The sequence below is a fragment of the Ruditapes philippinarum genome, unplaced genomic scaffold (assembly GCF_026571515.1).
Source record: "Ruditapes philippinarum isolate M1 unplaced genomic scaffold, ASM2657151v2 ctg4316_1_1_1_1, whole genome shotgun sequence".
Taxonomy (NCBI): Eukaryota; Metazoa; Mollusca; class Bivalvia; order Venerida; family Veneridae; genus Ruditapes; species Ruditapes philippinarum.
This window is the reverse complement of record NW_026852372.1, coordinates 30618-55424: the sequence shown is the minus strand read 5'-3', so window position 1 is coordinate 55424 and position 24807 is coordinate 30618. Positions and strand designations below refer to the sequence as shown.

Sequence of the window (24807 nt, the reverse complement as noted above, 5' to 3'; positions counted from 1 at the left end):
GTTTTTTTATCTGTTTATTTGTTTGACTTTAAGAAAGGAATTAACAGGCCGCTGACTTTTGACATTTGGCGTGTTAATTAGTTTTAATTGAACCATTTTTATTGGTTAAATTTATAATTTTATATTTAATAAAATGTATTTTTATTGGTTAATATTTTTCTGTTTAATGGTTATTTTTTTATTGGTTAATTTTTAAAACCTTTGTTACAATTATTTTTGTATTAATAAAAGAGACAGAACTTTTTGATATAGAATTATTCAGGCAGTTAGACACTTAACATGTAATAAAGTTTTAAGTGTTAGTGCCGCAGTTTTCTGCGGTGCATTTTAATGTACATATATATTTGTTATTTTGACCGGTTAGAACTGTTGGTGTAAATATAAAAAAAGGAAACTATATTAAAAATAGAAAAATGGACTTACTGAGTTTTGTGTTTACATATAATGCCAAAAGGATTTTTAAATTAATACCAAAGATAAATAGACAACTAATAATTACATGTTAACGGATTATTACAAAACAGAGAAATTACGGCACAGACTAAATTATCTATTAAAGTATAGCATGGACGTGGAAACCTACCCCCCTCCAGTACCACCCGTGAAAACCCCGCACCACACATGGTGGAGAATCCGGGTAAGTATCTCGGTACCTCAAATCAGCAGCCAAGCGAGTAATCAGCAGCCAAGCGAGTGAAAATGTTATGCTGAATGTTACGCTGTATTTTTTTAATTATTCCCCACAAAACAAAATAAAAACTAAGTAATAAACAAAATAATCAACATTCTAAAAAAATTTAACAACCAGGAACATTGGCAAAAATTTAAACAAAAGAATAAAAAAAAAAAACCCGTACACAAAACAATTATAAACAAAATGTTAAAAAAATGGAAATTATAAAAAGTTATAAAAAATAAAAAAAAAAAACAAAACAAAATAAGGAACTTTCAATTGCATTAACGTTTGCAAAAATAAATGTATACGTCAAAATTAAAAATAATTCAGAAAACAAAAATTATAAAAAACTAAAGCGGTGGAAAAGAAAAATAAATTATTTATCAATTCACATGTTTTTAATTCTCAAATACTTAATGTCAGTATTGTCTTAAAGGTATGTTTACCTAAAATTGGGCTTTATTTTATTAATAATGTGAACATATAATTTATTTTCTTTTAAAAAATATAATTGTAGTGTCATTTCTGGGCTTTGGGGTTCAAACTTTGCATCTGCTTATTTTAAACATCATCATTATATATCAAATTTTTGTATGTAAATTTATGTTAGTAAATTAAGTGTGTGTAAATTTTTTTTAAGTCTTATCTATGGTTACTAAATGGGTGTATGTGTCGACAGTACATGTATTTGGTTCGGTTGGTGTCTAAAGTAGTGGTTTGCTTGTGTTTTAGTGTCATTGGTCAAAATAATTTTCTTCGTCATGATTTTATGTGCCACTTCGGTATCTGGTAAAAAGTTTCATGTGTTAATAATTGCATTATGTTTTATAATTGGTGGTGCTATATTTAATTGTTAAAAAAGAAAAATAATAGTATTTTAAAGTATCGTCTATATTAGGCATTCGTTGGCAAATTAATGTTAAATTTTTGTATAATCATAAAAAAATAAAATATATATTTGTAAAAACCTAATCATTAAATGTTAATAAAACTTGTAAACTTTCTATAAATTAGCATGTACTTTGTTATTATAATTTGCTTTTTAATATTAATACTTATAAACTACAATGTCTGGTTTTTATACTGGTATTTTAAAATTTCAAAACAGCTTATTATGTCTTATTACATGCTAAGGTTTAGCTATGTTAAAGTTAATTAATATATAAAATGTTTCAGTTCATAAAAAAAAAATTGCAAAATAAATTAAACAAATGCTGTGTTAAATTAAAAGTTAAATTTTAAATTTCCAAAAAATAACATTGTGGCTTTCCACTAAATTTAATTCAGAATAACCTGTGCATATTAAACATATTGCTTGTGGTATTCCACAATAAAAGTAACTTTAATTTATAAACGGAACAATGCGTTAAAATAAACTCCACTCTAATAGGGCATAAAATGTGGTGTAAAATTTTATTATTATTAGGGACAACAACAAAACAATAACATACTTTAACTAATTTTATTTTATAGTCATACATAGTGGCATATGTAATTTATCTCACTGAGTAATGTCTTAGTTTATCTTTGGCATTTTATGGGCACGACTCCATTAATAAAAGCCAAAAGGTTTGGATACCGGGCATACAAAACCCTGTTAGGGCATCCATAGCAAAGCAAACAAATGACACAAAATCAAAACAAGCAAATGGAACAAAACTGTATAGCTTTTTGGAACAGTATGTTCTAAGAAAATAATTGATCAAAGCAAATACTAGTCTTTCAATTCTTCATTCACAAAATAGTCAATTTTCACAAATGTATATGAGCAACAACACAGCATTGACACTGTTGCGCGAAATTGGTTCTGGGAAGCAGAAACCAGTATCGCCAGTATCACAAAATGTCTATTCGCCGGCCGCAAAATGCAAATTTAGCAGACATAACATGTGAAATCTAGTATTTGAAAGTTCATAGAACACATCTCTGGAGTCGCACCGTTGTCGAATTCTCTCTGCTGGTGGTTTTGGCCCAAGCAGTTTTCCTAAAAGATACATCTTCCGTGGTATTTAGTAGGGCTAGCCGTCTTGAAACACGTCGCTTATGTTGGCTAATCTGAAAACATATCAAAAGAGGACAGAGACAACAAAACAAGCATGACACTAGTATTAAATTTAAGCTCAAATCTTTGACACTTCACACTCATAATTGACGAGGAGGGCGGGTGGGTTTTTTCAACAACTCATTTCTTCCTTGTTACAATATTCGACGCCAGCGTTAAAAGGATATGACGTAGATACAGTACCTACGTCATAACCAGGGCAGGGTATAAGTTGTTCCCCAAATAACAGAGACTATTCTATAGAAATAGTCATCATTATTAGGGACAACAACAAAACAATAACATACTTTAACTAATTTTATTTTATAGTCATACATAGTGGCATATGTAATTTTATCTCACTGAGTAATGTCTTAGTTTATCTTTGGCATTTTATGGCACGACTCCATTAATAAAAGCCAAAAGGTTTGGATACCGGGCATACAAAACCCTGTTAGGGCATCCATAGCAAAGCAAACAAATGACACAAAATCAAAAAACAAGCAAATGGAACAAACTGTATAGCCTTTTTGGAACAGTATGTTCTAGAAAATAATTGATCAAAGCAATACTAGTCTTTCAATTCTTCATTCACAAAATAGTCAATTTTCACAAATGTATATGAGCAACAACACAGCATTGACAACTGTTGCGCGAAATTGGTTCTGGGAAGCAGAAACCAGTATCGCCAGTATCACAAAAATGTCTATTCGCCGGCCGCCACTAGACTTCGGATGGTGAACGGGAGATTTCCCGTTTCCAGTCGAAGGCTCCGCCAATAACATACAATATTGGCTTCGCCAATATCATACTATTATTGGCTCCGGCGAATTGAATACTTAAAAAAAAATTAGTCGTGCCCAGCCATTCTATGATTTATAATACAACACTGCCATGTAGGTAATTCAACTTGGAAAATAAAGCAGCATTCCAACAAATATGCATATACTAGCGCTCATAAATCAAATATGACACTATCTGAAACACAAAAATGTGGGTAGTAACCATCAAGATCTCGAGTTCAGTGCCATTTCTCTTGACATGAATTAAGCAAAAGCATTCAAACTGCTCCAAATATGTGCTAGCTAAATGTATATACATTTGACAGTGCATGTTTTCGAGATATCAATTTAGCAATAACGTTCAAACTGCTTCAAATATGTGCTAGATACATGTATACAATAAGTGCATTCAATCAACTGAACTATAAATTATGCATCAACACATCATATTTTCATACCTTTCCTGAACCACTCTATGCCATAGGTGTTCGGCGCGCTGATCAGCCACCAACCCCACAACCCTCCCACCCCCAAAAACCATTTAAACTGGCAGTATTTTTCATTTGAAACACATGTTTTAATATTTGGTATATGCTTTTAATTCAATTACCTTCATTTCCCACAAAAAATAAAAACATGATTTTATATATACATATTTAGTAAAAGGTATGCAACTCGCTGCACATTTTTCAGCACTCATCTTAATAATAATTGAACTTCCATAACCCCAACTTTTTTTACCAATTTTCAATATTATGGTTCTAAAGGGTTGGAGGGCCGCGAAGTGGGCGAGGGTCCCCCGGGGGCAGCCACCAACCAACGCGCCGAAAACATATGCCCAATACAATAGTGACCATCAAGATCGTGAGACCTGCATGACTCTGAGAGCAGATATTTCCAATTGCATTCCATGGGTTCGAATCCTTCCAATTCAACCAACATGTTTAATAATGTTACATTAATCAGGTTTCCATTTGTTTTTAAATCGCATGATTGTAAACACTTACACTCCATGCCGTAAAGTAAACTAGCAAACACTTTAATGCATCATATCGTCGGACAGGCAGAAACACTTGTATTACATTTTAGTATGCTTAGCACCTATTGTCATTAGAATAGCATGCAGTATTAACGTGTTAGAAATTGTCCTAATTTTTTACCCCACAAATTGTACATAGTATGCCACAATTGAACATTAGGTTCGAGCTATATTTTTCAATTTGCAGCATTTCACAACCACCCATCCTGGTCAGTCCTGGACTGTTCTTTCTTACAACGTGTGGAAGCGCTTATTTAAAATAGGTACTTATACTAATATACTTAACTGAGCTGTAAAAAGATTTGAAACAATTAATAGATTTCATGGAATATTTACTAATAAAATATCTTTATTGGCCAAAAACATACTAAATTCCCCAAACTCCAAGAAATAATGGTTTAAAGCTTTTTGTTGGACATAAATTCTACTTGCAGTGTTATCAGCAATTACACAAAATATTCTTTCACTGGTCAGTTTGCAGCATCCAGCTATACTGTCAGTTAAAAGTTGTTTGATTCTGTATTGGTTATTATATATAGTCAATTCAACCAATTTAATAGAGTAAGACATTGATTATAATAATACACATGTATTTACATTTTATTTTAATTGAAAGCCACTTTCATTAATCTATCTTCAATACAGAAAGCATTTGCTGATTTTTTCAGCCAAGACATTTTTGATTATCAAATTAAGTAGCTGACTGAAAACAATAATAGCCTAATAATATGGTGATTTAAGTTTTGAACAAAGTGAAACCTTAGAACATTGCCAAAGTATTTGCATCATTTTATTTAAACATTGTAAGTTAGTGTTTTTTTATGTTGCCTTATTATGTTTATTGTTAATAAAATAATCCAGACAGAAAATCAACAAAGTTTAATATCATGAAGATAAAAAGGCAATCATTTTAAGAACAAAAATTATATAAATATCAAGAGCTTAGATGGACTCTGAAGTGCATAATAATTTATTACAAAATTATAAAAAATATTTGTACATTTAATTGACACTAATAGAATGTAAACAGTATTAAACAGTATGTAATAGATATTTTTGACATAATGCATAATGCCCATCCAAGGCTTTAATTATAATGAGTGAACAGGTGAAAGTCAAATAAGTTTAAATCTTGCCATAATTCCTTTCAATTTTTATAATGATTATGTACTTTCCATTTATGAACGATAAATCAATGCCATTGGAAATTACCCAAATGTTTCAATTTATAAAAAGTTTGGGACAGTCTTTTTATATTTTATGCATACTTATATTTTTATTTTCTTAACATTTTAAAAATATCAGCTGTAGGTCAATAACCTTTTTTCAGTCAATTATTTGAAACATAAAGTCAATTCAGCATAACTTGACCATGACAAAATAGGCACAATGTCATTTTAATATCATAACCATGTTATTTTGAAATTTAATGTGGTGTACTTTTAACAATAAAATATTGTTTCAACACCGAAATTAAAGTAAGATGATTTTATTAACTTTTTAAATATCAAACCTCACATTCTCTATTAGTTTACATAAAAATTGGTCTTGCAATTCAACCAAAGTTGGGTATTATACTAAAGCCAAGAGAAAATTGTCTTGAATGATTTTCCTTCGAACAACATTCAACAAAGAAAAGTTAAAGGTTGAATGCATGATTTTGTGTAAATATTATCAACAGTGTTTAACACTAAAATTTAAGAAGCGTGTTCACTTTTATCACTAGCTTAGGGGAATGAGTACCTATCATATAGCATGAGCTTATAATAAATCCTAACGAAATGGAAAACTTTTAACCTCTAAATTTAAAACTTCTACCCTCTAAATTAAAGTTTTAAGTTTAATTATGTGTAGATCTATTGTCAAACTATAAGAAAAAATAAAAAGTAAATGATATACTTTCAAATTTAAAGTTTTATATTTGGATGGTGTTCACTATGACTAAATCATCAAAAGAGGTTCACAATCATTTAATAAATTAGCTATCCATTTATTATATTAAAATATTTATCTTTTTATGTTGTGTAAAGTAAATAAAAGGTGCAATGGAAAATAAATTTTACAATGAAAAGTGAACTACAACTTGTCAACTCAAAATTGCAATAAATTGTGTGACAAATATAATTTGTTATAAATCTGTACTGTAATGTAGCCTACACCATGAATTATAAACAACATAGTCTATTTAAAATTATTATTATTATTATTAATTTATTATCATTATTATAATAATTATGAATTCATGATTGTCTTATTATTATCATTACTTAGATCACATCATTATTATTATTATTATTACTATTATTAATTCATTTTTATTATTACTAATTTATTATTATTATCATCATCATTATTAATAATTTATTATTATTATTATTATCAATTCATTATTATTACTATTAATTTATTGTTATTATTTTTTTTTATATAATGTTTATTAATAATAAAATTTACTATAATTATTATCTAATATCTTACTCATGTGACTGATGTTGCATTGAAGTCTGCATCTTTTAATTATTTGTGCATTATTAATTTATCAATTTCTATTTACTGTGATTTTAACCCCTTCAAGAACATAATTTGCTTATTATGCATACTTAATTTTACCATGAAAACAATAGGCCCTAAAATAAGGCAATGTATTCACATCTATGATAACAAATACTGAAATATAACTGAATAATTAATTTGTTCAACTTGTAGATCTAAACCTAGGTTTCACATTGTAAAATAATGTATAAAATAAACATTTAAACAGGAAATACCTCACCTAATACTGTAAGGAACTAAACTACTAGCTCTACTAACATCAGTCACCAATTTATCTCATACAACAATTCATCAAATGTCAGGAGTCATCACAAGACGCTGCTGATCACCATCGCATTTATTTCCACATTTCCCATACAGACCAGTAGTGTATTGTGACTTGTCTTTAATCACATTCTCCCAATCTCGTCCAGCAAAAAGAAAATTATAGATCTATTTTGAAGATTTAAAAGCAAATAAAATACAGCATATTTTAAAACTGATTAGCTAATAATAACTGATTTATTATGAACCTGTTAGATTAATAGACACATTTTTTCCTAATTCAGGACAATTAGCACAAGTTAACAAATATTTCTTGCTTCCACCATTCTTAACGTCATTGAAAATAGCAAAGTGCACTAGCTAGATCATCGCATTATTTATATCATATTTTTTTAAAGGTTTTCATTACAATCATCATCGTTACCATCAGTAACTAATACACCGCGAATGATTTAACATTATATAGGGTGAGAGTAGATCCATGGATCGTCATAATAAAATTGTCAATTTACGACAGCAGTCAGCATAAAGCTAGACAAAGTACAATTCACAAAATAATTCACAAAACAATGAATATAAATAATTTAAATTTAAACTGTTCTCGACAACAATCTGTTGAAGATCTAAATCTGAAATTGAATAAGAAAACTTCTCTGTCCATATAATATCCTGCTTGATTCAGTGTTCCATGTAAAAGGCATGTTCCCACCAAAGACATCAAGAACAAATCCGCTTCAATCGTGGAAAATATCAACAATAATGCTGCTTATAGGGCACACAGAAAATCACCGACGTCTTATCGATTCATATCTAGAAGATATTACTATCGATTGCTGTTTTGATCAGCGATTTTTTCCATTTTTTTCAACAACTCATTTCTTCCTTGTTACAATATTCGACGCCAGCGTTAAAAGGATATGACGTAGATACAGTACCTACGTCATAACCAGGGCAGGGTATAAGTTGTTCCCCAAATAACAGAGACTATTCTATAGAAATAGTCATCATTATTTTTATATATACAAGGAAACGTCTCACTTTATGAAATAAAGTAAAATAGAGGAGGAGGTGATGTTACGCTGTATTTTTTTCATTTAATTCTTTCAAAATACTTTTCGTAAAATTATTATATTTTCTTGTTTATGTTATAAAAAGTTTTTAAATTATTAAAATTCAGAAATATGTAAATTATCAATTAGCCAGACCCCTAACATGTTTATTGCAATTTCCGTGTCTGACACATTTATGTTAATTTACGTCACGTGTATAACAACATGAATATTATCATTAATTTTATCTACGACATTTATTTGAAGTTTTCTTATCTGTTTATCTGTTTGACTTTAAGAAAGGAATTAACAGGCCGCTGACTTTTGACATCTGGCGTGTTAATCAGTCTTAATTGAACCATTTTTATTGGTCAAATTTATAATTTCATATTTAATAAAATGTTTTTTCATTGGTTAATATTTTCCTGTTTAAGGGTCATTTTTTATTGGTTAATTATTAAAACCTTTGTTACAATTATTTTTGTATTAATAAAAGAGACAAAACTTTTTAATATAAAAGGATTCAGGCAGTCAGACACTTAACATGTGACGGTTAAAGTTTAAAGTGTTAGTGCCGCAGTTTTCTGCGGTGCATTTTAATGTACACGTACATATGTATTTGTTATTTTGACCGGTCAGAACTGTTGGTGTAAATATAAATATATAAAAGGAAACTATAATAAAAACAAAAAAACGGATCTACTAAGTTGTGTGTTTATATAATGCCTACAGGATTTTTAAATTAATACCAAAGATAAATAGACAACTAATAATTACATGTTAACGGATTATTACAAAACAGAGAAATTACGGCACAGACTAAATTATCTATTAAAGTATAGCATGGACGTGGAAACCTACCCCCCTCCAGTACCACCCGTGAAAACCCCGCACCACACAAGGGTAAACAAACTGAAACACACACACACATGATGATTTTTGTTTTCGATTTTCGTATAGACCGTGCATTTCAAACTATATTTTACCTGCCAGGATCATCTGTCCTTTAGAAATGCATTAGTAGTTTTATATGAAATAAGTATTTAAGTTTAAAGTGAATATGTTTGAAATTAGCCGTAACCAAAAGGTTAATCAGAACGCAAACATCTTAATTAGAGAAATAAACGGAATATCTTTGCAAACTGTATCTATGATCATCTGCCCTTTGATATTGCATCGTATGATCATAGTAAACAAATAAACCACATTTAAAGTGAATTCGGTAGTGTCTGAGAAAATAAATGAAATTACTTAAACCAAATTCTGAGAGCGACAATACCAGAGTACCCTTTAATCTGTTGTCAATCAGGGTTACAAATGAAAATGGGAAACAAAAGAAAATACTTATCTATTGAGAATTTAGTATCAATTATCCTTTCTAGCCTAAAGATTACATTATTTATCACCTCAAAATCTCGATATTTAGGTTAATAAAAGAAAACAAGTAAAACAAAGATGGCAATTACAATGAATATAACTATGAGAATGTTAAAAAGTAATATAATACTACTTTAATCATGATTTTGACATGAATTTACATCTTGCAACATTTAACGGTAGTGTTGCGACATTTAACGGTAAGGGAAATTCGTGCAACATTTAACGTTAACATTATGACATTTAACGGTAAATGATTTTGCAACATTTAGCGGCGGTTGCGACATTTAGCGGCAATGGTGCGACATTTAGCGGCAAGTGCGACATTTAGCGGCGTTGCGACATTTAACGGCGCCACACATATCCTTCTGCATTCGGAACTGCCTCGGCTATTATCTATAATAACCTCGGAAACAATCCGGATTGAAAGTAGTTCTACCACGTTGTTTACAGATGTAAACAGAAACAGAGATAATGTAAAACGAATGTATATATTTGACATCTTATGTCTGTTCCGGTACTCTCATGCTTGAAAATATGTCTGACAACAATTTGTTATTCAAATATGCCCACTGATGTTCAATTTTAAAAAAATCCGACTAAATGTCAGCAGGTTGGTTTTTTGTACTTTCGGTTTCTACAGCCATATTAGTAAATATATAAATAATGTATTGTTTGCTTATGTACCTATGAATTCACTTATTTTAGGTGGACTTTTACTACATATAATGTAAATAAACTTGTCAACAACTCTCAACATTAAATTACTATTTGTTTACATGTTTAGTTTCTTAGCGTAGGTTTGACCGGAATACCGCATCCGTTCTGTGTATTCATACTATTGTGTTCGAGGTCCTTATCCGAAGACTGACGGAAAGGGCCGAGTAGTTTGATCGTTCTGTTCCTTCGTTTACAAAAATGGGATATCAGTGTTCATTTCTTTCTTTGTTTTTCGTTTTATAAAAAGTTTTTAGAAAATATTTTAATCAAATTTGAACGGTAATTATAAGCTAATGATACCTCTATAACGAAAAAAACAACATTTTATTTGTTTTTGAACAGAAAAGAGTTTATCGTTTATCGTTATAACAAAGATAGGGTACATCGTTAAAAAACATAGGGTACATCGTTATAACAAACATAGGGTACATCGTTATAACAAACATAGGGAGCATCGTTATAACAAACATAGGATACATCGTTTTAACAAACATATAGGGTGCATCGTTATAAAAAACATAGGGTACATCGTTATAACAAACATAGCGTACATCGTTATAACAAACATAGGGTACAACGTTATAACAAACATAGGGTTCATCATTATAACAAACATAGGTTACAACGTTATAACAAACATAGGGTACATCGTTTAAACAAACATAGTGTACATCTTCATAAAAAACATAGGGTACATCGTTATAACAAACATAGGATACATCTTTATAACAGTCATAGGGTTCATCGTTATAACAAACATAGGAAACATTTTTATTATAAACATTGAGTACATCGTTATAACAAACATAGGTTACATCGTTATAACAAACATAGGGTACATCGCTATAACAAATATAAGGTACATCGAAAAAAAAACAATAAAGGATCATCGTTATAACAAACATAGGATACATAATAATTACAAATATAGGGTACATTATTTTAGCAAACATAAGAAAGTCGTTATAACAAACATAGATACATTGTTTTAACAAAGATAGGGTACAATGTTATAACAAAGATAGGGTACATCGTTATAACAAAGAAAGGAACATTGTTTTAACAAAGATAGGGTACATCGTTATAACAAAGATAGGGTTCATCGTTATAACAAAGAAAGGAACATTGTTTTAACAAAGATAGGTACATCGATATTACAAACATAGATACATTGTTATAACAAAGATAGGGTATATTGTTATAGCAAAGATAGGGTGCATCGTTATAACAAAGATAGGAACATTGTTTTAACAAACATATGTACATAGTTATAATAAACATAGGGTTCATCGTTATAACAGAGATAGGAACATTGTTTTAATAAAGATTGGTACGTCGTTATATCAAACATAGGGTTCACTATTATAACAAAGATATATCTATCGTTATAATAAACATAGGATCATCGTTATACCAAACAAAGCGTTCATCGTTTTAACAAACATAGGTACATTGTTATAACAAACATAAGCACATCATAATAACAAACATAGACACGTCGTGATAACAATCACAGATAAATCGTTTTAACAAAGATACATCGTTATTATTATAACAATCATTGGTACATCGTTATAACAAACATAGGGTTCATCGTTACAGAACAAACATAGACAATGTACATCGTTATAACAAAGATAAATAAATTCTTAGAACAAACAAAGAAACATTGTACTAACAAAAAAAGGTGAAATGCAATATTAAGTCACATAATGGGTAATAAAAAAAAGAAGTTCAAACAATACAAAGCAAATGTTTATGTAAAAGAAATACTTAAGGAGAAGTCAAAAAATAAAAATAATTATATTTTAGATTTATGGACTTTATATTATGCAGTCGCTATGGATAGGATATCAGCCACGTGCTTGTTTGTTTGTTGTTGTTTTTTTGTTGTTTTTTATGAAGAACATATAAATTCTTTATTAGTATTATGCTTATACTGTGTTTTGATTTACGTTCTTCAAATATGTGCATGTTTGGAGAAGAAATTTGTTTTTATTTCACTGACTTCCTTATGTATAATTTATTATACATATTTACGAACTCTAATTCAATTTTATCTGTCCACAATAGTTATTTATTGGTTGTACAAGCACCTCATCCTGTTAATCTTTGATTCGTTCACATGCACTTAAAATCCATCTTTTTATCACTACTATAAAATAAATAAACAAAATTGAAGAATTGTTTTTAATAGACAGCTATCCTCCCCTCATCACCCCTCACCCCCCCCCCCGCCCCCCCAAATAAAAAAAACAAAAACAACAAAAAAACAAACAAAAAACACGTTTATCAACTTAAAAGTTGACTTTACATACTTTACACTTTTTTAATCTAAAGAAATTCAACTTGCATCGTGTATAAATTGCAAAAGCCTTCCTTCCGGTTAAATCTGTCATGTTGTAGAGTTAACTGCTTGAAAATATAAACCGCTTTCATGACTATGTGAGACGCGCAATAATATAACCACTTAAATTCTGACCAATCAGAGCGGCGTTCAGTTTGACTGCATCGCAATCCGCAACAAGGGAGGTTTAAAGCTTTGGATACTTCATTACCATCAAGGGGTGTGGTGAGAGAACAAGTATTTTTTTTTAATACCGAGGTTAACTAAAGAAAATTAAAAAATGGGTGAATTCGCACACGGATTGTTTGGCTGTTTCACCAACTGTGGAGTTTGCATAATGACCTACTTTTTACCGTGTGTTACTGCCGGACAAACCGCCGAGAAAGTTGGAGAATCATGTTGTCTTTACGGCTTCCTCTCTATATTAGGACCTATCGGAATCTGGTCAAGAGCTAAAATAAGGGGAAAGGTCAGGGAAACAAAGGGAATCGAAGTAAGTTCTGTTGCTTTTCACTTGTATCATCAAACATTTTAACGGAAATGAAAAGTTGAATCGAAAGTTCGTTAAAAAAATGTCATTTTGTCTTAATATATTCCAACAAACTTTCATTTTATAGTGGTAATAAAAAGAAACTTAAAAACACTTTATGCACGTTTTATAATTCACATATACTCTAATAACGTAAGTTCTTTGCTCTTTATGGCATTACGATATTGTCAAATCTTCACTCCAGTAAAGTTTTGCGTTATATTGAAATATTCAGGACGAAAAACCCGACCTGACTTTGTGCTAAATTCAAGTCTTAAGTTTCAACAGTTATTTTTTAATGAGAAAAACGTGTTTGTCCTTCACATGCAAAGGGATTTTGTATTAAGGGACATCTAATACATATATAAAGAGTCTGCTCTATTTTGCATAAAAATAATTTCAGGGGTCTTGATTTAATACGTAGTTTTCCGAATGTAATCAATGTATTAATATTTTTTTAGTATTTTTGGATTGGCGATTTTTTACGGAATCGAACATCGTGCAGTGCAATTAAAGTACACTTTCTTTTTAGGGAAAAAATACCATAATGTTCATTTCATTTTGATCCGGTCAGGATTAACAAATATACAAACAAATATGCAAACAGCTTTCGTGTGTGTCTAAGTTTTGCGGCTGGCTAAATTAATTTATTTTAAGGCAAATATTCGAGTAAATTGATATAAGTAAATATTACAGGAATTGACGGCCCTGATCCTTCAAATAAATATGTGCAATGAAAATAAACTGTATTTCTGTTAATGATTTATTAAATTATCTTAGTGCATTACTAATGTAAATAATTTTGCGATTCATAATGTCTCTTGTCAGCGACACATTGTTAAAATAATTTGATAAAACATAGAAAACTATATCAGCGATATTAATCAGTAATTTGAATATCGAATATTTGATAACATTGGTTGTAAGAAACGTTACGTCACGTTGTTGATTATGGTCAGCAGTTATTACGACATACAGCATGATAAATGGAAAGATTAACTGATAAAGGCATGAACGCCCACTGGGGATAAATATAATAAGAGCCTGGCTTCCCTACGTGTCAAACTTTTGATGGCAAACATAACCTTAATAGCCCCAGGACCATAACGCCACGGGTGTCACACAATCGACTTTATCTAATTTTATACAGTTGTTGATCATTTCCGGTTATAGATTTTATTCATCGCTTCAGGCGGTAACTAACACACACAATAAAAACCTATTTTCGCGTGAATAGAAAAATATGTCTCACGAGTGCAGTTTCTTTATTAATTCAAACTGCAACTTTGTCAGAAGTAAGCAGCTGAAGTCAGCATTTTAGAACGATTTAATACATGTATATATTAGTATAATATATCTATTTTATACATGTATATATTAGTATAATATATCTATTTTGTCACATTAAAGTGTCTATCATTTGAGCCGATTGTTTATAAAGTGTTATTTCCGGGTCATTAATTAAAAGGAGTGATGCAAACCAAACGTTCGTCAATTTATAAAAGGATCACGATTTGAAAGAGGGGAATTTAATATTAATCCGTTATTAAGTACTACATTCTTAAAATAAACATTTTACTCCCATAAATATATACTGGGAATAGTAATTCGAACATCACTTAAACTGTTTTAATATATTGAACTATTTAGTCTTGAATCAGTGCATGTTGACACATTTGTAACAAAAAGTTGTTCCTTTAAAAAAAAAAACTTGGGTAATGTCAAGTGGTGTACATGAAAAATTCATGTCCGGGTTCGTTTGCTCATTCGAGCTAAATAAAGTCTTGTCCACTACTTGTGATCAAGCAGCCGCGTTCTGTTCCCGAAACGCGCCGTTTCAGAGGTCCCGTACTTATTGGTCATTTTCAGCAACATGTGTTATAACGTACTCTGCATATACTTTCAGGGATCATTTGGTATGGACTGTCTTTTGGCTTGGTTCTGTGGTCTATGTGCATTAGTACAGGAAGCAAATGTAAGTATACTTAGTAAATGCGAAACTTCAAAACTTGCATTGCTACACTTTCATAATGTTCCTTATTCTCGAGATTTAATAATGTTTAGTTTTCGTTTAAATGACCCTTTTCTGTTTTCTTGTTATTTTTCGCTTATTCGTATAAACAATATGATAACACGTAATTAAGACCTAATCAGAAACTTCCGAAATTGCCTATTTCCTGTGCTCAAGTGTTTTGGATGGACTAATTTATTGACCTTGAGCGTTTTGTTTTTCTTGTTGCATTTAATATATATATATATTGAAAACGGGTGATTCTGTGAGATGGACTTCTGCTTTATTTGTTAAGAATAAATCACTATAATCAAATTTCCTACAGAGAGTTGACTAGATCTAGTGTTTAGTGAAGTCATATGATCGATGTATAAAAAGTTTTGCCAGGTCCAATATTCGGCGCATGTAGAATTTTAGCAAGGTAATTATGTTTCAATGTCGAATTTTCCACAGATACTTGGGGTTTGGAGCTCAAAACGCCTTTAAAATCCAAATAAAATGCATATTTGTCAATCCCAGGACATGTACTGATCATATATATCAAAAAATCTTAATATATGCCGTTTTGAAAAAAAAATCATATTTCAACAACTATAATAATACACAAGATAAAAATGTTCGCCGGAAAAAATCCGCACCCCTACCGTCATAATCACCATGTATTTTATTCCATTTCCAATATTTTCACATAATCCTTTGGTCCATCGACACAGAAGATATAGTTCTTCACGATGATGGTCAATTTTAAACTTCAACGGTAATATAAACAACGCAACAGCCGAATTAAACATCAATATTATCGCCGTTTTTTTTCAACGACAAAATCTTTCGATAAATTCAATGGACCAGACGGCTATGAACGAAGCTATCCGATTATGTGGTTCCCAAACTTAAAAGCGCTGCGCATTTTGCACACGGCAAAGCTGGGGCCACATAATCGGATAGCTTCGTTCATAGCCGTCTGGTCCATTGAATTTATCGAAAGATTTTGTCGTTGAAAAAAAACGGCGATAATATTGATGTTTATTCGGCTGTTGCGTTGTTTATATTACCGTTGAAGTTTAAAATTGACCATCATCGTGAAGAACTATATCTTCTGTGTCGATGGACCAAAGGATTATGTGAAAATATTGGAAATGGAATAAAATAACATGGTGATTATGACGGTAGGGGTGCGGATTTTTTCCGGCGAACATTTTTATCTTGTGTATTATTATAGTTATTGAAATATGATTTTTTTTTTCAAAACGGCATATATTAAGATTTTTTGATATATATGATCAGTACATGTCCTGGGATTGACAAATATGCATTTTATTTGGATTTTAAAGGCGTTTTGAGCTCCAAACCCCAAGTATCTGTGGAATTTTCGATGCACAAGGGAGTAAAATCGGTGCACCCCGGCTCTAACATAACGAACTTTGTTTATAACATTAAATCTAACCATACATGATATATATCGGCTGATGCATTTAATTCTTAAGACAATATTTGCCAATATGAACGAAACACAGTTTTTCTATTTGTGTTCGGACTTTTCATTTGTCAGTCTGTAAGGCCCAAATGTTTGTGTGGATTAAGCTTAACTAAGTGGGTGATAACCTGACACCTACATATTTCACATAACATTGTTTCTTACCTCTGTCATAAGATACGGAGATTTTGTCATTTTGTAAGAATGTCTTGTTTGAGTCCACGCAATAATTTTAATCCAGACGCAATGTATTATTGAACTTAATCCACGACCCTTTGTGCAAATATTGCCCGAACTACGCCATTTGCTTTAAAAACCAATAATATTGTTCATACTTAAAAGATTATTTGGATTATTTAGTACGTTTTACAAGATATTCTTATTGCAAACATGGTATTACTTTATACCAATATATTGAAGTTAAAAGTACAGTATATACATGTGCAGTAAAAACTATTTGGCAGCTCTTGGTCGACCTACATTTGTCTCAAAATTATTCATTATGCTACATCGAGTTATAATATTAAACTTCACATGAACTGTTACACTACATTTTTGCTAGATTTTGTAGGTCAGAAAATAATCGAACATGTTTGTTAAATAAGCATCAAGATAAAAGTATTAAAATGTTAATTAAAAAAAAAAAAAAAAAAAACTGATATAAATAGCAGTATTGTATTGGAACAAATTAATGGGTGGCAGGAGGGAAAGAAAAAGTAGAACTTTATCTGTTTTCGCTTTGACATGGTGTATGTGACGCATTTGTAGCTGCAGATATCGCGCAAAGCCTGTTCAGACATTTATATTGATGTCGTCATAACAAAAGATTACTGTTTACCCGTTGCTTAGTATGGATTTATGACACTGGAATTTGAGATATAAAAGAATAATGGAACACACTCTGTTTAATGTATAGTCCTCATCGATTTAAAAAATATATCGGCCATTATTGATCACGTGATTACGACTTCGTCAAGCGCAATTGATCGGGTGATTCACTGAAATGAAAAAAAATGTTGAGTGCCATAGGCTTTTTACTTTTTAATGAATAATTTGACTGATAAATGAATAGATGATTATGAAGCTTTTTAGATGGTTTTATATGAGTCTAAAATAAGTCTAAAAATAATTCTTAAAATAATTCCACACGAACAACGATATTTAAATAACGGGTACTGTATATTACAAGAAAATAGAATTAAAAAGAAAAACTCTTTATTTCCGATATTTAGCGTTCATTTGGCTTATCTTACTTCAAGATAACTCGCAAAGATCGGCATAAACTTATTTTTTCAATGGCAGAGCTTATCAAGCGTGTAACACGTATGGCTGGGCTATATACATGTTGTTAGTTATTAAGATTTTATCTGTATACCGCCTCTGGTACTAGTAGATAGACCCTGGGATTGATAATCGGACATAATTAAAATTATGTTTGCTCAAGGGTGATAACTGACCGCATACGGATAACCCCCAACCAACGTATTACGTAATCTCAACGATTAATGACGTCACACAAACATCCAAGGTGGTGGGAACCGGGAAAAAACTAATTTTTGCCCTCACAAAAAGGCGGCATTAATATTTCGGCTTCGAAATCATCTGTCAGTCTGTGAACAATTACACAGGTTTCTCTTAATGATAGAAAAGGATGTACACACTAAGTATTGACATGAATATTTTACATGATTTTTTCCACTCTAGTGATTTAGTGGTTAAGAGCGATTGATAAAAATTTATTATGTCCCACTTAAGATGGTAATATCACAAACTTATTGCTCAGGTTATATCTCTCATCAATTTTTATCAAAGAAAACTGACCTCGATCTGACAGTAGTAATACTAAATGGACTGGCTTTATGTGCGTGAAAGTTTAGTTATAGTCGCGAATATTTAATATCAAATTCTATTAGTACGCCTTTATTTCCCTTGTGACACGAAAAAGACTGAAGATAATGTATCATTTGATGTAGAGACTTGTGTGCAAAGTTTCATATGAGCCGTGTCACGACAAAATCAACATAGTGCGTTTGCGACCAGCATGGATCCAGACCAGCCTGCGCACCCTCGCAGTCTGATCAGGATCCATGCTGTTCGCTATCAGTTTCTCTACTTGTAATAGGGTTTGTAAGCAAACAGCATGGATCCTGATCAGACTGCGCAGGCTGATCTGGATCCATGCTGGTCGCAATCCCATTATGTTGGTTTTGTCATGACGCAGCTCATATCATTTGCTCAATCCGTTTATTTTTCAGAGTAATCATTTTTATTGTAAAAAAACGAGCTAAAAGCTGAAAAGCTATGTAGCGCTGAAATGCTATGCAACGCTTTTAGCTCAAATATGTTTGATTCACAAAATACGATTTTGAATTTTTTGCTTAGTATATTTCCTTTTTATCTTTTGCTTAAGTGTTCCAAATGATCTATATAAGAAATAAAAGATTTTTTTTATGCTTTTGAACCTCAGTCGAGTTCTTTTAATGTCGGGCAAATGTCACAATGTCAGGCAAATGTCACAATGTCAGGCAAATGTCACAATGTTAGGCAAATTTCACAATGTTAGGCAAATGTCACAATGTTAGGCAAATTTCACAATGTTAGGCAGATGACACAATGTCAGGCAGATGTCACAATGCCAGGCAAATGTCACAATGTTAGGCAAATTTCACAATGTCAGGCAAATGTCACAATGTTAGGCAAATGTCACAATGTTAGGCAGATGACACAATGTCAGGCAAATGTCACAATGTCAGGCAAATGTCACAATGTTAGGCAAATTTCACAATGTTAGGCAAATGTCACAATGTCAGGCAGATGTCACAATGCCAGGCAAATGTCACAATGTTAGGCAAATGTCACAATGTTAGGCAAATTTCACAATGTTAGGCAGATGACACAATGTCAGGCAAATGTCACAATGTTAGGCAGATGTCACAATGCCAGGCAGATGTCACAATGCCAGGCAAATGTCACAATGTTAGGCAAATGTCACAATGTTAGGCAAATTTCACAATGTCAGGCAGATGTCACAATGCCAGGCAGATGTCACAATGCCAGGCAGATGTCACAATGCCAGGCAAATGTCACAATGTTAGGCAAATTTCACAATGTCAGGCAGATGTCACAATGTCAGACAAATTTCACAATGTCTGGCAGATGTTACTTAGTTTAGAGCTAAAAGTTTAGACAGGAGCTATTCTTAATTGTTAACTTCTCAATTATGTTGTACGATGTGTCCGACATTGAAATCCATTTCACAGTGCCAATAAAAGAAAAGAAAACACCAACAACAACAACAACAACAAAAAAGAGACACAGAGTTTGGCCCTTAACTGGTGCAGAGTATTGGCTGTCTTTGTTTGCAAACATTTGTAAGCTTTTAAGTTGAGAACTATTTTCTATGTCACTCTTAAAATATTTTTACTGGACATACATTTATAATTTAAAAAAAACTGTTATGACTTAAAACATTTTTACTTAGATATAAGATATAGGTAAAAAGTAGACAACAATAATGTTAAACCCGTAGACCGTAGTATACGTGTTACAAAATGTAAGGTTTAAAATATGTTAATACCCTGATATTGTGAATGTAACCGGTCTTTTTTTATAAATGGTTGCATGGCAACCGAATGATACGTGCTTACTCAAACGAGAATTATACTATTTAATGACAACAATATAAATTTACCTGAAAACCAAATAGTTTGTGTTATCATGTGGAAAGAAATACAATTCAGTGGTATGAAAATAAAGAATTTCAAGGTCGAGGAAATATGATCACACAATCGTGTTGTTGATATTGTAACAAAATGTATCTTTAAAGCTGACCGATATTCGTATTTAATTTAATTTTCATTGAAAAAAGAAATATCTTTTTAAGATGTTCGGCCACGGTAAACCTGGTTAAACCGCTCCTTGATATTTTCTTAGCTTAAAGTATCATAGCACAAAGATTGCCTAGGAAAACAATGGCCAATAGCCCCTAAATCTACCGGAAGTAAAGGTAAAACACAAACAGACTACGACCGACTCCATTTGTCAAAAAGTAACGAAAATACACAAAGGTACGGCTGTGGTGGAGGTTAACACATAATATGCGAGAAAAGTCCATGTCACAAAATAACCAATATTAGTTTGATACAAATATTGAGTAAGACATTTACTAACCGTACTTTTTTTATTATTTTACAGACTATGGAAGGGGCACAAGCTCAGTCGATGGCGCGTGAATAGACAGCATCATCAAGTCACGTGATCTCGGCTCGTCATCATGGGAAAGAACCGAATTCATCCGTGTGATTTTTTACTCGTCTTATATTGAACCCTTACACTGATGCTATCTCAAAACTTAGTATACTTTATATAAAAACGGCAATCTTGTCCTTTGTGATATTTATGTGTAATCTTTATATAATTATATAGTGAAAACTCAGATTGACTCAAATCAACAGAAATTGTGATAGATTTATATATGGAACAATCCACACATCCTAGCAGGGAATCCATTTCTTTTTCACAGATGAATCCTGTATTAAAACAAACTGCTAATCAAGGTAGTTTCGGGTTTCAATGAAACAAATAATGCGTTTTTATATTTGTTTATTATATTTCTATAATTTTTTTTAAAATAAATTTTGTATAAAACATGTAAATGTTTGTATTTTATGTTTTCCCGGAACGGTTCAAAGGGATTAAAGCTATATGAGTATGTCTGTCATAAGACAGTTTTGTATTCTCTGATAAGAGAAAATCCTCCGGAAGTAAGAAGTTTATCAATTTATGTGCGCAGCGCATGCGCGAAGTCACCACTAAATCATTTAAATGGCAGTTGAATAATCTGTAGGGCGGGAGACTTTTTGTTCGAACTGTGCACAAGTCCATAAGAATTAGTAATATTTGAGTTTATTTATACTCGTCACCGGTTGCGCATGTGGGCGAGTTCTCCAGAACAGTATAAGTCATTATAGTGCAAGATACTGATACAGAAAGATGCCCCAGTGCCAGAAGCTTCTCCTGGTTCTTTAGCGTGCCAAGTGTTTAAGCACTCATACACGGGACCTCGATTTAAAATCTCATTCGAAAAACTGAATCGAACCCACAATGTCGAGAATACAAGTCTTGCGCTCTAACTGATTGAGCTATGCTAACTTGCACATGTGAGTGTAAAGGTTTTGAAATTTCACCACTTAAAGCCACAGGCAGTCGGTGCGTAACTTGGATAGTATTCATGAACATGACCTCGCCCACTTTGATGCACCATTCCTCATATAAAGTTTTATAATTATGTCGTGTAAATTGTTCAGTGTATTTACTGAATCAGAGCAAATACCGGTAAAGTTTAGCGCAATTTCTATTGTCGTTCTTTCATCCATTCATGAAATTATGGTATGGCATAAATACAAATGTACATGGACGATAAGTGCCGACAAGTTGGGTTTGAACTCATTTTATTAAGGTCGAGAAGACAAGGCGATCGTGCAATTATTATTAAGTATTATAGGCGAAGTCGTCACTACTAGCATTTGAATGTGCTGATCCACTTAAATTAACAAACACACAGACACATCATAATCACTCACACGTGACTCACAAGTTTTTTAAATGCTGTACGACAAGTAACGTATGTGGAACTTGATGTATGTACATGCCATGGTCGAAATCTGCAACCTTCCAATTACGAGGGGACATGACGCAGAACCATTAATAGCTGTATCTTGAAAAGTCATACTTTCAGAGTAGTATGAAGATATTCAAAGACACAAGATCCTTATTAAAGGTTCAGAATGCCATGCATTAATGCATAATGTACTTATACATATTTATAAATGAAAAAAAAAATCGATTACGTTTTATTTTAGTTAAGCAGAGAAACTATACATAAAACTGAGTTCACTTATCGACATAGCCTTGAACATTTTATGAAACAATCTAAATGACATTTGCAAGGTAAAACTCATTGGCAAGTGTTATGCAATAATCTGAACGCTTCTCTATCGGGTATGCCATTCAGTAATGAGTTAATCAATGAAATAAACCACTTTAACCTTCACGATATAAATAGCCTAGGTCACGATCAATGCGATCGTTCATTTTTAATGAATGTTTAATTGCTACACTACTGCACCTGAACTGCATATGGGATAAAATGTTCTCGTCTGCTGTTTGCATAGGGATATGAAATGCTTATTTGACCATCTGAACACGCTAGAAAAAAATCGCACCAGCAAATATTATATATAGACTACCAGAAACTAGGAGCAAACTGAGCAACCTAATGTTTTCAAAAAGATTATTCAATACAAAGAACTGAATAAATTTGGACGCTTTTATACTAACTATTGTACGACGGATTACTAAAATACATGCGTCTGAAAATTAAAAAGACCCCTATGAAATGAATGATTGTAAAAAATTGAAAAGAAAGTTTCGGTTTACGATATGATATCAAATAACTCATGAAATTTAAGTATCAAATTGTAGACCAAAATTCTCGATTGTTGAAAATGGTTTTCATATTTTATAACAAGATATATCCTCTTCAGATACATTAGTATATTTACTTTACGCTTGAGTTGGTAACAGCGAATTATTTTACTAATGTACGTGTATAAAATGTGATCGGTACTCCTTGACACTCTGACGTGGTTAGAAGTATTTCCAAATGGAGAATATGAAAATTTGGGATAGTCACCAATATTTATACGCATGTACATGTTTCATGTTAAGATATACGACTGTCTTGATTGAGAATTGACAAATCTGATAGTTCAGTTGTATAGGTCATATTTTAAAAGTTTAAAATTGAATTGTTAGACCAAGTATTCATTTTGGAAACATTAAAACATGTATGTTGTACTTACAAACGCTATCGTAAAGACATGAAATCCGGCAATGATCGTCACCTTCCGATATGAAATAACGGTTATAAACAAGAAGATTGCGTAAAATGCCGATATTTGCCGAATTTATCGTAACTACGAATGAAATAAATAATATTATGGTTTCGAAAAATACGATATGTTCTCTCTCTCCTCGGTACGTGCACGTCGTGGAGAAGGCTCATGGCTTCAGCAGATGATTGAATATGAAAACGGAGAGTTCGCGTGTATTCTACAGCTTGGGGTTACGTTTAAGGTGAAACGACTTGGTTTGTATGAAGTTTGCTGCCGATGTCCTGACTAGAGCCGAGGAGAGTGGCCCTAAAATATGACAGGAACGACGATGAAGGTACTAGCTAGGATTCGTGAGCCCCTAGTATGTAGAGACAGCTTGAACGGCGGCGCCCTTCGCTGGCACAAAAAGCCAATCAGGGCTCGCTGAAAGTTGTACAATCTCAAATTTATATCTTACCTGATACTCTAAGGCATGAGGGCATGACTGGTGACATGTCCGCGGTCCGGACTCAACAGCAAATGCAGCTTTATGTGCCTTAACGGGCGTTAAGCATTAAACATAGGATACACACATAGATTACATATTGTCCGGAACTCAGCAAATTTTAGTGTTCCTCGTCAAGTGCATTACCATTTTACAATAATATGTATGACCAAAGCATTGCACTTATAATCGATATATTAGCCAAGTATTCTTTTTGTTGGAAAAACCCTTTCGGAGTTTTTTTTGACATTGTTAATTGTACCCCCGAATTAGCTGGGAAAACACCATTATTTTAATTTCTGGATTAGGCCCATCTTTCAGGCAGATCATGAAGTATATGGTATTCCATTATCTGTATTAATGAAACTATTTTATATTCAAATTAGGAAGTGCATGAACGTCTGGCTTTTGGTAGCGTTTTGATTTTGCTATACGAGCTGCATGAAAATATACAAAAAAATTCAGTTTCGATATTTTCTTTCATATAAATTATTTTAAACTTGACTAAATTCTGATTATTTAAGGTATACCCAGCCATGTACGAAATAGTTGATAAACGTGTACA

The 24807-nt window shown here is 31.9% G+C and overlaps 1 protein-coding gene across 1 annotated transcript; it reads left to right on the top strand.

The window, feature by feature from the left end:
* Positions 1–13055: 13055 nt before the first annotated feature.
* LOC132758409 (uncharacterized) lies at positions 13056–21517 on the top strand. Its single transcript, XM_060750083.1, has 3 exons — positions 13056–13341; positions 15284–15352; positions 21057–21517. Exons 1-3 carry the CDS (start codon positions 13129–13131, stop codon positions 21096–21098), a joined length of 324 nt encoding a protein of 107 aa, XP_060606066.1. The 5' UTR covers positions 13056–13128; the 3' UTR covers positions 21099–21517.
* Positions 21518–24807: the final 3290 nt, after the last annotated feature.